The sequence below is a fragment of the Pteropus alecto genome, unplaced genomic scaffold (genome assembly GCF_000325575.1).
Source record: "Pteropus alecto unplaced genomic scaffold, ASM32557v1 scaffold61, whole genome shotgun sequence".
NCBI classification, from domain to species: domain Eukaryota; kingdom Metazoa; phylum Chordata; class Mammalia; order Chiroptera; family Pteropodidae; genus Pteropus; species Pteropus alecto.
The window spans coordinates 23,146,750-23,163,053 of record NW_006434835.1 but is presented as its reverse complement, the minus strand read 5'-3'; the positions used below and the strand labels follow the sequence as shown (position 1 = coordinate 23,163,053).

The 16,304-nt window shown below is 33.2% G+C and overlaps 1 protein-coding gene across 2 annotated transcripts in view; it reads left to right on the top strand.

The window, feature by feature from the left end:
* The window catches only part of HEATR5B (HEAT repeat containing 5B), a 75,163-nt gene that overhangs the window by 46,769 nt on the left and 12,090 nt on the right, over positions 1 to 16,304 (top strand). For both annotated transcript variants that reach the window (XM_006910387.3, XM_015588215.2), the window contains exons 25-28: positions 2,534 to 2,715; positions 4,774 to 4,842; positions 8,664 to 8,843; positions 15,587 to 15,824. In XM_006910387.3, coding sequence (XP_006910449.1) covers positions 2,534 to 2,715; positions 4,774 to 4,842; positions 8,664 to 8,843; positions 15,587 to 15,824 — 669 coding nt within the window. The remainder of the gene's footprint in view (positions 1 to 2,533; positions 2,716 to 4,773; positions 4,843 to 8,663; positions 8,844 to 15,586; positions 15,825 to 16,304) is intronic.

The window sequence follows — 16,304 nt, the reverse complement described above, 5'->3', positions numbered from 1 at the left end:
TTTCCTTTCTATGTCTTTCTTATTTTTTTTTTTTTCTCATTATGTGTCTTGTTCTTCTGCCTGCATTGTCAGAGATCCTCACAAGTTTTCCCTTTATATCACTGATAATATTTTATTCTTTTCTGCTTCTGTAGTGCATCTTAAGTCTTCTTTTGTTTTTTTAGTTTTCCTTTAATTTTTCGGTCTTTCTTTCACCTCCATTATACTGAATTCTTTTCACTCATTATAGTTTTCTGTTCTTGTTCTATAGCAGCCATGATTTTTGTATCCTATTGAGATGACAAATGATTTTCTAAATTTTATTCTTGTTTTTATAGAAAATTATTTTCAGAGGTTAGCTTTTTCGCTGAATCTTCAGAATTTTTCTTTTCCCTGGGTATATTTTTTTTCCACAAGCTTCTTTGTTTATGTATAATTGAAAGAGGAGCACGCTCATCATGTTTGGCATTTTCTCACACTGTGTAATGTTGTTGGGTGGATCGTACATGTTCTCTTGATTTACTGGGTACTTCACATTGGTAGCTGGATGGTGAGCTGATATAACAGCTCTCCGACCTAGATTCCAGTATCTAACTTGCTTCGTTTTGCTTTACTGAAACAGGATCCTTTCCAGCACCTACTGTCTGCCATTATGAACAGTCATGGCAGAGTATGTGGAAGATTATAGACCCAATAAGTGTGGGCTCTTCCTGTGTCATTCTTATCTCTCTTTCTATCTACTGTGTTTTAGTTGTAAGGAATTACTTCTCCCAGATGTCATAAACCTCTAACAGCCTGCTAATTCTTTCCCCATTTTGGAGTTTCTTCCCAGTACCCCTTCCTATTACACCCCTTTAAGAGTTCATCTCCTTGTATTTGAAAAAAAGATAAAGGTCCTGACTTCAGAAAGGTTGGAGGTAGAGATTGTGTGGAGAAGCAACAGCACTTTCATTCCAGGAACAACTGCCTAGTTTGGTTTGGTAGATTAATGTAGTCCTGGACCTTGTCAATTAGGTGATGGAGAGAGCAGGAGGACTAACGGGTCCTTTTATTTACTTTGGGTTGGCATAATATGAATATGCCCATTTTAATATGGCTCCTTCTGCCTTAGAAATTTTCTTGCAAATTCTGGCAATAGTTTTTTGTATCTAGTTTTTATCGATGGTGTGTTTTTACCTTTCTCAGTTGAGGAAGCACTGGGGACTTCTAGCAAAATATTTTTTTGCTCTTAGTCTTCTTTGCTTCCCTCCTTTAAACCAACAGATATTCTTTTATGAACTTAAGATTCTAAAATTGGCCTTTTAGGTAGGCACATGAAAAAAGTGGAAGATACTTGTAACCTTCACAGTAGCAATAACAGCAAAACCTGTTTAAATAGGAGCTATTTCAGGGTGAGGTTGAACCACAGACTTGCCACTGCTTCAAAAAATCTTTGCAACTTTTGTAGCCTCCTGAAGGATTTTAGAGTCCTCGAATTCAATAAATTCTTTAATTTCTGTTACCTTGTCTTTAAGTTCGCTTATCTTTTCTTCTTCGGTATCTAATCGCTAATAATCTTATCCAGTATATTTTTTATTGCATATATTTTATTTTTTATCTCTAAAAGTCCTGTCTGTGGTTTTCTCTTTTATTTCTCTCTTCATATTTATACTTTCCTTTTCCTTCTTGAATATAGGTAACATATTTATAATAGCTGTTTTAAGGCCTCTGCTAATTTATCAACAGCTCTCTCATTTCTAGAACTGTTTCTGTTTGTCGATTTTTTTTCCTTTCCTTTCCTTGTTATGAGATATATTTTTTCTGCTTATTTGCATCCCTGGTAATTTTTTATTAGATGCTACACATTGCAAATTTTGTGCTATTAGTGCTGGATTTTGTTTTATCTCTTTAAATGGTGTTGGACTTTGTTCTGGGTTGTAGTTAAATTACTTGACATCTTTTGAAATCTCTTGAGACTTGCTTTTAAGCTTTGTTAGGGCAGATTTAGGTCAGCCTTTACTTTAAGGCTAAAAGGAAAAAATACTTCCCTTTCTGCATCTTATCCTTATAAAAGTCTTTTTCAGAGTAGGATGGCAAACTACAGCCTGTAGTTCAAATCTAGCCTACAGCCTGTTTTTGTAAATAAAGTTTTATTGGAGCACTGCATAACCATCTGTATATATGCCGTATACATGCTGTATACAGATGGTTATGCAGTGCTCCAATAAAACTTTATTTTCCTACTACAACAGCAGGGTTGTGTAGTTGCTATAGAAATTACATGGCTGGCCTAGTCAAAAATATTTATTATCTGTTTTTTTACAGAGAAAGTTTTCCAGTCCCTGTTCTAAAAGAATTAGATTTCTTTGGGGAAAGTTATAGTAATCAGTTTACCAGTGTTCTTGAGAGATTATAATATGGAAACTTTCTTGAAAGTGTATCTTTGTTATTTTTAAACACTAAAATATGAGAATCAAAAGTGCTTTTTAAAGGAAATTTATTTCATTTTATATTTTTGCATTATTACACTTATTTTTGGAAAAGTTTTCCTTTTTCCTTCTATTTTTATTTTCAGATGACCTCTTGGTACTTCATCTTTCTGACCTCATTCGCATGGCATTCATGGCTGCAACCGATCATAGTAACCAGCTGCGGATGGCTGGACTCCAAGCACTTGAAGACATTATCAAGAAATTTGCATCTGTGCCTGAGCCAGAATTTCCAGGTCATGTGATTCTGGAGCAGTATCAAGCTAATGTGAGATATTCTATTTATTTAAAAAGTTAAAATTGATCTTTGGAGTGATCATTAAAAGAGTAAAGATTCCCTGTAGAAATGTATTTGGAATTGCAGCCTATTTATTCACATGGAAGGCATATCTTTCCTCCCATTGTCTGTTACATAGTTTGAATCAACTCACAGTTGCAAAAACAACAGCATAAAACTTGTCACTATTTTTAAGTCGTGATAACATGTTAGTGATAAAACTAGAATAGAAATTCCAGCCTGGCTTTCCTGACTTATGTTTAGATATTTAGCCTTGCCACTTAAAAGATAAAAAGAACATTCACAGAGTGTTGTGGATTTGCTGCCATTATTTTTATATATTGAGACTTTATAAGCATTTTAAAAAATGAAAAGCAACTGTGCCCTGTATGCGAAAGGATAAATTAACTTTAGTAACAGCAGATAAACTATTACAGAAAGAATTAGATACTTTTGAAAGATTTTTTCTTTCATTCTAAACAGAGGCACTTATTTCTCCTGAGATTTATTCCTTTAATTATGTTCTTCAAATGAGACACAATAGATGTAATCCTAATAATGGTGATTATATGAAAGCAAAAAACTTAACATTAGCAAGGAAAGAACAGACCTTTTTTTACTGTGATTATATCATACTCTTGGTTCCAGACACACCACACCTTTTCTAAAATTTATACTTAAATGAAATAAAAGTGTAAGTAATGTATAATTCATTGTTTTTCCAACACAGGTACAAATGAGGAAGTTACAGTTTCTAGCCCAACTGGCTACAGAAAACCTATGTACAGTTGTTTACCCCCAATACCCAACCTATCAGAATGAAGATCTTTTCTATTTTTTAATTTTCAGTTAGAAATAATTTCAAATAATTTCAAACTTACAAAAAAGTTGCAAGAATGGTACAAAAAACTGTCTTATATCCTTTATTCATGTTTGCCAATTGTTAATTTTGCCTCATTTGCTTTAACATTGATAGTATCGATCTCTCTCCACACAAACGAACTCATACACACTTTTATTTCTAAACCATTTAAAAGTAAATTATTTAAGTCACGTACCTTTACCCTTGGACATTTCAGTCTATATTTCCAAAGGACAAGAACATTGTCTTACATAATTATAGAACAGTTATCAACTTCAGGAAATTGAACATTACTATATACTATTTTTATATAATCTATTCTAGTTTTATCAGTCGATCCAGTGATCTCTTTTATAGTATTTTTACTCCTTCAGTATGGGATCAAATACCAGCTCTGTGATTAGCTGATTATTGCAATGCTAATACTGCATTTAGTTGCCATGTATCTTTAGTCACTGAGAGGGGCTCTTGATCCATTTCCAAATTGTTGCTTATATGCCTTAGCAACTGAATCTCTAGTGAAAGGGAAGAAATCTTAGATTAGGAGTTCACTACATCTAAATCCTTATTCAGCTCATGCATATTAATTAAATCTAATATATCTAAGAATTTGTGACCGATGTTGGCTTATTAAAAATAAAGCTCATAGTTCTTCACTTATTATAACAACAGTAAATAAAGTAATATTTCTTGAGTAACCTTCTTTTAAAGCATCTCATTTTCAAGTGAAATGATCTGTAAGGTTTTTTGGTGACTGTGAATTTTTACTACTAAGTTATTTAACAGAATTGATCCAGTTATCTGAGATTCATCCAGGACACAAATACTGTTAGAAATATGTTCAGGAAAACATAGAAAAAAAAGAATAGCAGTTTTTTGTTATCTCTGAGACCATGTTACTTTGTCAGAAAATTCTGTTTACAATTAAACAAAAACAAAGGAAAGAGAAAAAAATTAATTGCCTATTTGGTATAGCATTTATATAGTTTTAATAGTGATAACCTTCTGTAAAGCAAAAGAAAAATGATGTGGTTGAGTTCATTGTATCTGGAAAGAAAAATAAGAGGGATGTAATAAAAAGGAAAAGAACAAAGATGTGTTTTGTATGTTTTCCTCTCCAAAGACACAAGACGCTTTATGTTTACTACTTATCTTTAAAAATAAAATACTTGTACTCATTTTTCTAGGTGGGAGCTGCTCTAAGACCAGCCTTTTCACAAGATACCCCATCAGACATAATAGCAAAAGCTTGCCAGGTAAGAAGAAAAATAGCGTTTTCTAAAGTTATCTTCTATAAATTCAAAGTTATCTTAGAATTTTACTTCCAAGAAAGAAGAATGAAAAATTAAATTACATTTATTTTTATCTTGGAAATATAACAGTGACAGTTTCCTCTTTTATTCTGTATCAAATGATGAAGGAGGGACTGTTAATCACATCCTCTTTTTTGTCATAGCTGAGGATATGACTTGGGTTACATGACTCTTATATAATCCAGAAATGAGCAGAGATATGAAAATCATGAGTGACTAAAATGAAAGTAACTGCAAAATCTGGAATTAAAGAATGTAAAGTAACGATGCTAGGAAACAGAAGATTTTTTTTTGACCATAGGCTATGGAAATTCTACAAGTTTCTGGGTATTAAATTATCCTACAGAGAATTTCACAATATGGAAATATCATTGCCAAGTTAATCCCAGGGGATTATTCTCACATAATTGTATCTGAAGAGAGTCACGAAAGCAGTTATGTTCCTACATCTTTCGTAAGATGATAATAATAATGCCTCATCCTGAAAAAGGAATCATGCATTAAGCTCTATTTTTTCATAAAATCAGATCCTTCTTCTGCTTACCTAAGGATAACAGAGAAGAAACTCTCTCCTTTTGAGTTTTCTGGAGTACAGGGATCTGGTCTATCGTTATTGTTTAGAATCCATAACCAAGCTACGTGGTCTCTATGCAGAGAATGTTCTGTCGTTTGCAATGATACGTTAGGGATTCTGACTTAGTTCTCTCTTTGGCTGAATGGATTTGCCTCTTCCATTATTAAGACTTACTTCTCTGAAGCCTGCTGTCTTAATGGTGACCTTCAGAGAACTGAACTTCTCTCACTAATAGCAGACAGAAGAGGGAGCCTAGTTTAAGGAGATCTATGGATCATGGTACAAATTTTAGAGTTACAGTAGGTCACTTGCTTTGGGATATGAGCACATCAACATCAGAAATCACAGTCATGTGTAAATAAATGTATCATGGTGATGTTTCAGAGCACAGTATTTAAGCAGAGAAAACCTCCTACAAAGCTCGGTCATTAGAAAAGCAAAGGCTATTAGAATTTCATCTTGTGAATAAGTACTGTGAAAATTTCCTGTTACTGAATTTGCCTTAAACATCTTATTTCTTATGTGGTTCTAGCTGCGTTTTCTATAAGAAATTTCTTCTTTTCTAGTGGCAGGCATAAGTTTTTGATCTCCTGTCATTCTGTTTCTGGGAGGAAACTTGGTTTTAAAACGTGTGGAGCAGTGGGTTGCAAGTTTCTTTCCTTACGGGAAAGTAAGGAGTTGGCTTTAGGCAGATCATGAAACATGGCATTCCAACTTATTTACTAGATAAATGTAATGTTAAACCTGGAAATCAGGGTAATTCTTAGATATTATGGGAAGATCTTCAATTGTAACACAGTTGGGGACAATAATCAGTCGGTTAATAAAGAATCATTTAAAGCAGGATAGGAATCATAAACATAATACATACTTTAAGTATTGATTTCAGCTTAAAACTTATAAATGTACATTCATTCACCACTCTTTTGATGTAAGGCTAAGGTCTTTTCTCAATATAATTTTGCTGATGCAATGCTGCATTGTTTTTCTACATAAGTCAAACCCATAATGCAGTATCTGCAATTTCTAGTTTCATGTTCTTTAAAGTGGAGAAAGTACTTAGGTTTTTGCAAAGCAAATGTAGTGCCAAATCCTCAATCTTTACAATTTCTCCCAACTTTTAGTTATATTTCTACCAAATTTCATTGAAATATTTATCAGATTTCTTTAATATATTTAGTTTTCTTAGGAATAACAGCTCAACTTTCATATTCATGTTTAATCTTTTTTCACTTTAAATGTCATATTTTCAACATTGTCTTGACTGGCATTTTATTTTGCCATCAGTATGTTCATAATTGATAACAATCAATTTTAAAATATCCTTATTAATTTTTATTAAATTTAGTTTTGACTTCTTTGAGAATAAGATTATAAGAGAAAAAATAGTTAATATTTATTCTCAACTTCTAAAAAGTTTTAAATGTAAGAACACAATCCATTAACCACGATTCAATATCAAGTGCTTTAAAGCCAAAAGCTTTTTCATAGAAAATTTATTTATTAGCGAAACTTGAGCCAACTGTACTCATTTGGCCTTGACGTGAAGCTAAGTGAGACTATAGTATCGATTAATCTCTCTTTGTGTGATTCATACAATGTTTCATTACAGAAATATCCGTGTGTTAATTGTGGGGCGCTGCCACACACATCTTACTTGGTGTCTTCCTTAATGGGGTTCTTATACCTTGTTACCTTTTGTCAAAAAGTTGTGAATTGTGAAACATGTCTTGGCCAAAAGATAGAAAGCAAGGACTGGTAATTGTTGGAAAAAGCGGGCCCGGTCCGTCCACCACTCCTTCTTGACATCCCTCCCTTGGCTTCAGTATCGCCATACTTGCCTGCTCTTTTGCATTCCTGGCCTCTTCAGTTTCTTTCATTGTTTATTCTTACTCCATTTTTCAAGTGTAACTATTTTCCCTGTGTTCTGTCCTTAAGGCTTTTTAAAAATACATCAATCCTTGAAGAAATTCACCTAGTAATATTGCTTTAGTTCTCACCTTTATGTGGAGGAGTCCCAGATCTACATAGTTACCTTTGACTTTGTTTCTGAAATCCAGACCCAGGTTTCCAACTGCCTGCTGATTATCTTTCCATTAGTCTCCTACTGGTCTTTTGAACTCAGCATATTAAGATGTTCACAACCAAAATCGTGCTCTTTAACTTCTCATCTCCACCAAACTTTCCTATTTTCTTGTGTTATTTCTCTTAAGCAGTGGTGTCACCTTCCTTCCATTCATCCAAGTTGGAAGCTTTGGCAATTGAAATTTGGCAATCTTTGATTCCTCACACTTTTTTGCATATCCCCTGTGCCCCACTCCTAAACATATTTAGTTGGTTTCCAGATCTTGTGATTTCTACTGCCAAGTTTCCCTCAGATGCCTCTCCATTTTCATTCCATTCCCAATTTGGTCCATATCTCTGTTCCACAGTACAGTAATAGTCACTTAATTGAACACATTGCTTATTGTCTATACACATTCTTTCTTGTACATAAGTACTGAAGCAGTTTTCCTAGAGCCCAATTCTAATAATATCTCCCTGTTCAGAAGCCTTGGAAACTCATGATTGCCTAAATCTGAATTCAGTTCTAAATTGTACCATAATCTATTCCCACTTAACTTTCCTAATCTCATCTCTCCTTCCATGTAGCCTCCCTGTATCTATACATACAGACCTTCCTGATATCAAAACTTTCCCATTTTTCCTACTAGAATCAATCTCTCCCTCCTCTGTTTTAAGTACAGTATTGTAATCATAAAATATTCTCATGGATTTGTTCAATCTGTGTTTTCTTACTTGAGGACAAGGACTAGTTTTTTTTTTCCTTTATTTTTAAATCTCTTTCATAGAACTCAGAATAACCCTTTTCTTGTAATAAGCAGAAATGTTGTTGAATTGAAGAATTATTCATGACTGACCTGATTTGGGTGGAAAATTTTTTCTGATAAGATGTTTGTCCAATTAGACAATGGAACATTAGTAAATACTATTTTATTTTCGACATAAGTATATAAAAAAAATTTGTAAATTGATTTGTTACTAAAAAATTAAAGTATAGAATTGGAGTTTTTTATTGATTTTATTCTGTGTTTCTTCCCCCAAGTAAAAAAAGTTATATTTACTCCATTGTCTTACATGTTATATGTTAATTTTTTTTAACAAAGATTAAAAATTTTGCTTTGGCTAGGTGTGTAGTACATGGATTGGAAGTGGAGTTGTTAGTGATCTCAACGATCTCCGTCGAGTACACAATCTGCTTGTTTCTTCTCTGGACAAAGTTCAGTCCGGAAAAGGCTCTTCCAGCCAACTGTACCGGGAGAGTGCCACAACCATGGAAAAACTGGCTGTTCTCAAAGCGTGGGCGGAGGTAACTATGGCCTATTGTTTCTGAACCATTTCTCCACATGTGAGAAACGTTCCCCATTCCTATAGGTAAAAACATTGTCGTTTGATTTTTTTTAATGGACCCTTGGATTCAGATATTTTTAAAAATCTCTTATTTGCTATTTCTCACTGAAATACATATACACTTATGTCTCAAAAGAATTCTTATTAAATGTTTGAAAATTATATATTTTTTTAATTTTTATTTTTCAATTAGAGTTGACGTTCAATATTATTTTAAATTAGTTTCAGGTGTACAGTATAGTGGTTAGACATTTTTTATAATTTATGATGTGATCCCCTGATTAGTCTAATACCCACCTGGCACTATACGTAATTATTATAATATTATCGACTGTATTTCCTATACCGTACTTCACATCCCTGTGACTGGTTTGTAACTACCAATTTGTATTTCTTAATCTCTTCACTTTTTTCACCTAGCCTGAAAATTATATTTGTTAATGAGTTTTTTTAAAACTTCTATATTGAGGAAGGGCCCTCCTTACTTACTGTGGGGAAGTTAGACAGGGAAAACATACAAATATAAGTAATAGAAAATAATTTAGGCCAAGAATCTTTTATTTGATTAAATTTCAGGAGACTTGCCAACAGTTTGCGTTTTGTTTTTTAATAGCCGATTTTTACCCCTCTCATTCCCACAGCCACTTTTTTAAAATAATGACATTGTTTTAAATTCACCTTTCTAAATTCCTTCTGCCAAATACTTTACATTTTTATCGTCTGCATTCAGGTATTTCAGCTAACTCTTTATTTCTTCCTGTGCCAACCCAGTTATTTTACTTCCATATTTCCGTGGTATCAGCTGCCTGTGGCCACCCAATTGAGGCAATTGCTGGCTCAAAGCATGCAACATCCAGATGATATAGTTTAGATAAAGAAGGTCTGGGTTTTTGTTTTTGTTTTTTTATTCACAGAAGAAAAATGGAAAAATATAGAGCTCAATAAGATATTATGGAAATTAGTTTTCTCTCTGTTTCTTAGACTGTTAGATCAAGCTGTCCTCCAAATAGACTATCCTTGAGTGTTCCTTTATTTTACCCTGCTGCCATTGTTGGCTTAGACAGGTAAAATTTTTTTCATTTACAATGATAAAATGATTACTCTTTTTGATAAAATTTTACTTTTTTTCAAGTTAATTCAGATCTCTAATTTTAGATGGAAAGTAGTTTAATAAAAAAATACTAAAATATGACTATTTTCTTTTACTTAGAAATTAATAAAAAATCTGTTAATTTTCACCTGTCAAAATTTTTAACTAAAACTTACTTCTTTTCTTATTGGTAGAAATTACATGCCAGCTGATTTAGTAATTTTTATTTTTTTAAAATGGCTTCAAAAATAGCTATTAATTCTCCAACTTGAATTATTAATTTTCCCAAATGTAGAGACTATTATGTAGTTTGATGATCATAAGATCCTTTGTCAGTTAGCCAGTTCTCCACTGACTTGCATTAATGCGCTTGACTCACCTACTAGGAAGTCTGGCATAGATCAATATAAAAAGCATTAAATGTTGAATCAGAGGCCCAGAACAACAAGTTATGTCTCTATAATTTACCATCTCTGTGACTTTGGTCAGGTTAAAGCCTCAGTTTTTTCATTATAACATGGAAATAATATCTTATTAGGCAATGTGTGTAAAAGCGCCTAGCATTGTATCTGACACTGGATGGAGGATAAATAATTGCTTTTAAAAAATTAGATCAGAACCTCACATAACTAAATAATGTACATTTTTCTTTGAAACTCTTTTCTTAGTTTTGGGTAACTTGGTACTATAAGTTAATGATTTGCCCCTCAAGCCTGATTCTTTAATATTCTCTAGTAATTCTTTTCCCTTAGTTTCCTTTCCTTCATCATTTTCCTCAGATGCCAAGCACATTCTAGATTTCTCTACTCAAGACCTATCTTTGCCTCTACTTTTTCAGTTTTCCAACTCCTCATATTGTGACATTCAAATATTTAGATTTATGTGAGTTGGTAACTGTCCTTTTACCTATGTGACCTTGGGGAGTTATTTAAGTGCTTCTTTAAGCCTGTTTTTTCAGCCTTAAAGTGTTGGTGATGATACACATTTCATAGGATTACAGTATGAATTAAATGAGGTAATCAGTGACTTTGTACAGTACCTACCATGTTATACATGCACAATGACTTCTGTTAACTTCTGTTATTAATATAATAATTATCGTTTTAAAGATTGCCTCTAACCTAAAACTAACTTTTCTCATTCTCTTTACCTCTCACTCTCTGATTCACTCAACAAAGTGTTATTGAGCTCTGTACCAGACTAGCAGTTGAGAATACAGTAGTGAAGAAGATAAATGTAACACATTTACTAAGGAAGACAAACTTATGAACAAGTAGATGCAACGAAATGTAATGAATGTTATCATAGGAGAAATATAGAGTGTTTTGGAACACATAGCAGAGGTACCCAAAATAGTCTTGTAGCTCAGAGTAGGCTTCTTGGAGAGACTGACATTTAAGTTGAAACATGTAAGATAAGAGTAGATGTTAGTTTGGCATGGGATGAGAAGGGAACTGTTCCAAGCTCAGTGCTATCAGTTATCACCCCTTTATATCTTCCGCATCTCCCTCTACGTGCTCTTTTTCCCTCCTCCCTTCTTCCTGACTCAACGTTCCCTTCTACTTACTGCTTTCTTTCTCTTCTCATCCCAGTTCATTGAAGGAGTTTCAGTATCTTCACTTCCTCAGCAAATTCAGCCACCCACTTCTCAATTCCCTGCAGTCTGAGTTTACTCTCCAGTCCACTGAAATTACTCCTACTAAAGTTATAAATAATGTAATTATCCAAATCGTTGGACACTTCTCAGTCTGGCTTGCTTGGCTTCTCTACAGCATTTGATATTGTTTCCTCTAGAAACCTTTTGTTTTCCGTGGCTTCTGTGACACTATTCTCTTGGTTTTCTTTTTTCCTTTTCAATGTTCATTCTTCATGTCACATGCTGGCTTCTCTTTGCCTGCCTGCTTTTTAAATTTCTCTTGTCCCTTTTCTTGCTCTTCATATTTTATGGGCAACCTCATCCTCACCAATAACCTGTAGCTTTTATTTACATATTAAAGATTCTAAATCCTCTTTCTCACCCAGACCTCTGTCCTAAATTCCAATCCCATATTTTTAGCTGTTTATTAGACATCTCCACTTGGATGACCCATAGGTACTACACACCTAGCATATGTAAAATAAGACTGTTTTATCATTCCTCTTTTTCCCCCTTATTCCAACGACTGGTCCCATCTCCTGTCTTTAGACCAGAACCTAGTATCAGTCTTAACTACTTCCTCTTCCTCAAACCCCCTTAAGTGACTCTTTCCTATTTTATTTCATTAGTGTGTTTGAAAATAATATAATTTTGTCCTGATAATTAAAATAACCATGCTTTCTACAGAGATTCAGAATATAGAGAAAAAGTATAAAAAATAAAATAAAGCTAGTCTATAATCTTGTCACCTAGCGATAACTATGGTTAATATTTTGATGTATATCACACTATGCACATATGCACATATAAATCTATTTATATGTCTGTATACTGTTTGTGTGTATGTGTGTATCAATCTATATATAATGGAATCTTACTCAAAATAGCAACTATGTTTTTAATTTAGCAGTAAATCCTATATGCTTTTTTCTATATCTATAAATAAATACTTCCTCTTTTTCTCCATTGCCTTAGTTTGAATCCTAATTTGTCACAGAGTCTATACATTTGCATCCTAACTTGTTTTTTCTACTGTTAGTCTTTTATTACCCTCAGCTATTCCTGTATAGATTCTTAGGATAATCATTCTAAAATACAAATTTTTAGTAAAATATAAATTGACAGTTCACAAAGGGGAAACAAAGCTACAAGTAAACATGGAGAGGAAAAGAAATATAAAAACATTCTTCAGCTAAATTAATATGATTTTTTAAATGATAGTAAAACTTTTCTAAAGAATGATATATATCAAAACACTTTCTGAAACTAGGCACATTAGATGACTGATTTATCCAAAGGAATATTAAGGATATATACAAAGATTCTGCAGTTAGGATGTTTATTGTGATATTGTTTATTATTCTCAAAAAAAAAAGAGGAAATAACTTAAATATATTCCTTGATCCTGAGAAATGATGGTATCAAGTGAATAGAAAATTGGGTTAAAAATTATACACAAACATTATTGTTTAAAAGACTAAGTATGTATACAGAATGTTTAGAATGTTAACAGTATTATATATGAGTGGTAGGATTGTGTGTGGTCTATTTTTTTCATTTTACTTATGCTTCTGATTTTTCTATTTTTCTTGTGTAATATGTAATAGGAAAAATAAGCCAAGAATTTGTTTTAAAAAGTCTAAAAAATATATTTTCATATATTGCAGATAGCAATGTAAAATATAGAGGGCTCGCAGGAGGCATTTGGCAGTATCTATTCAGAGCCATAAAAATATTTATAATCACTCACGTAGTAATTCCATTTCTGGGGCTTTATCCTAGGAAAAAATATACAAAATATGGAAAAGAGATAAGTTTACAAAAATGTTTACTTGGAACACTATTTATATTATAAAGAACTGAATACTTTTGTCTTTGAAAATTATGTCTAATGTTTCTAAGATTTCTAAGGCTGAATAAAGAATCAGAAGTAAATATACAACTTCGACTATAAGACAATTGTTATATTATGGGTTACCCACTGTAGCCATTGAGAATGGTTGTAAAGACTATTATTCACATGGAAAAACCTTGTGATATGTTAATAAATAAAATTAAATACAAAATTGTCTCTACAACAAAATTATGACTTCCAATCACGGAAAGCCTGGAAAACTTGGAAATTGGGATCGTGAGTAATTTTAAGAACTCACTTTTCAAACTTTTTATGGTATTATTTTAAGACAAAATAATAAATTGAGGAAAAATACATACATCTGAACTTTAAATCCTGCAGCGACCCTTTCCCTTCCCCACTGTCTGCAAACTTTTCAACTACTTCTGCTTTATATTCTGTGCTTAGTCTATATCAAAAACTTTCAGTTTCTTCAGAATGTCAGGCTGTTTCCTATTTCTTGTGCTCTTGCTCTTGATAGTCCCTTTGCCTGGAATCCTCCCTTTTACCTTTGCCTATGAATAGGTGAAATTTGTCTTTGAAAACTCTGTCTCACCTTTTTCTTAAGATCCTTCCCTCATGGTGCTCCCTGAGATTCATTCATTCATTCTACAGACCACTGAGTATTGGTTAGGTGTCAGGCACTGTGCCTAGGCACCAAGTGTAGTGAAGTGGGGAAGATACGTCATTAGAAACGAATTTTAAAAACACATTCCTTTTTTCAGCACTTTTCTCACTCCTCTATGTTTGTATTAGTCCGTGAGTTCATGGAAGGTGAAAACAGTGTATTTGTCTTTGTTGCTTCAGGTCCCAGCACAATAGTAAATACACAGCAAGAATAAGGAGTGAGTGGTTAACTATATTGTAGTGGTTAAGTATATTGTATGGAGACATTTTCTGAAAATGTCTGTGTAATAATAAATATGGGAGGGGAGTAAGCTTAAAACCACTAGAAAATATGAATGTGATATGTTTATAAATTGAGATCTAAAGTCCCTACTCTCAAAATTAATTGGTTTCTGTTTCTAAATTGTCAGGGTTTGTATTGTTAATTCACTGTAACTAACAGTTACAGACCACCACAGTGTAAAAAAAATGCTTTTTCTTAAAAGTGAAGATTCATTGTTTCCTGCAATCACTGTCTAGAATTTAGTCAATTGCTGTGCTATAGCTGTCTGCTCATTGTAAGTAGAGATCAGATCCTGCCATCAAGAAGCTTATAGTGTACCTGTGCACATACATAGACTTCCTCCTTCGGTATAATGAATAGCACTGTGTAGGGGAAAATGGTTTTCTCAAGATTTTTACCTTGTGCAATTTTATTTTTTACTCTTGCTCTCCTTCTCCTTTTATTTTTTTGCTTTTTCATTGATGTGTAATACAGCTTTGTATGCATCAGTTGCCAAAACCTAAATGTATGTACAAAGACAAAAGAAAACAAGCAAAAATAACTTCGACAAAGAGGAATCTTTAAAATTATGTTGTAGGAAGTTGCTATTATACATCTTTTTGGTTTACAAAATAGAGAGAAAGGATACAGATAATATGTGTGCCTAGTAAATTATATTCTTGGCTCAGCTATCTGTTGTAAAAGCTAGATTGCTAAATATCAGTTACGGACTATATAAGAAGAGGGTAGAAGGATATTTATGGAAATCCTTTCTTTGACCTCTTCTCTCCTTAGCCTTTTCTTTTGAATGCTGGATTATATTTAATAAATCTACAGAAGTAGAGGCAGTAAACAGGAAGTTATACCCTGTGGTAAAAAGAAAAAGAAAAAAACACATGTAAAAGGGGGCTTTATGAAGTAGAGTAGGACAAGTTGGAAAAAGTTCAGAGGACCCAACTCAAGGAATATGCTGTGAGAGAAATACTAGTCATGAGTCAGATTGATAAAGAAGATTGCCTCCAAAGCATGTAGAATTACTCTTTTGAGGTTATCAGGAAATCATGAAATTGTATACTTTCTAATATCTATACTCAGTTATTTTTGATGATTCAACTGCATGGTCATAACAACTTAGGATATGTCATTTTTTAATATTATGCCTTGTTATTTTCTCCCCTTAAATACCATACTAGGTATATGTGGTTGCTATGAATATTAAAAAGGAAGCAGAGTCGAAACCAAAAAGAACAATTAAAAATATTGATGATGATGATGATGATGATGGTACCGTAGATGAATTACCACCAGATAGTTTAATAACACTTGTACAACCTGAACTGCCAACACTCAGCCGCCTATGGTTGGCCGCATTAAAAGACTATGCGCTTTTGACTTTACCAGCTGAGTTTGCTAGTCAGCTCCCCCCAGATGGTAAGTACTGCATTTAGAATTTTTTGCTTTTATAGTGTTCCAAGTAGTAATTAAACAAAATGGTATTGGCAGAGTCTAGCAACAACAGTAATAATATCTTAAATTTCTGTGGACTTTAATTTGGCATTCTCTCACTCAGAGCATGTTCTCCATATTGAATCCATGAATTCAAATACGGTTTAATACAATCACATTATGGTCATCGTGCATAACCATAATGAAGTATGTTGCAGTGCTGGTCACTGTATGTGTGCGAGGACAGATGAGGAAGTCTGGAGTTTGGTAGTGAAATCAGGAGGTAAGGAAGAATGACAGAAGAGTCAAAAAGAAAGAAGAGGCAGAGTTCCAAGACTATGATAGAGAAGGAGATAAGGCTTTTAGGAGATGCTGGCAACAGTGAAGATTCATCTGACCACAGAATTAGGAAAGATAGAGGAATGTTTAGTGGTGCCAGCAGCTGCAGAGGAGAGGCTGGAAACC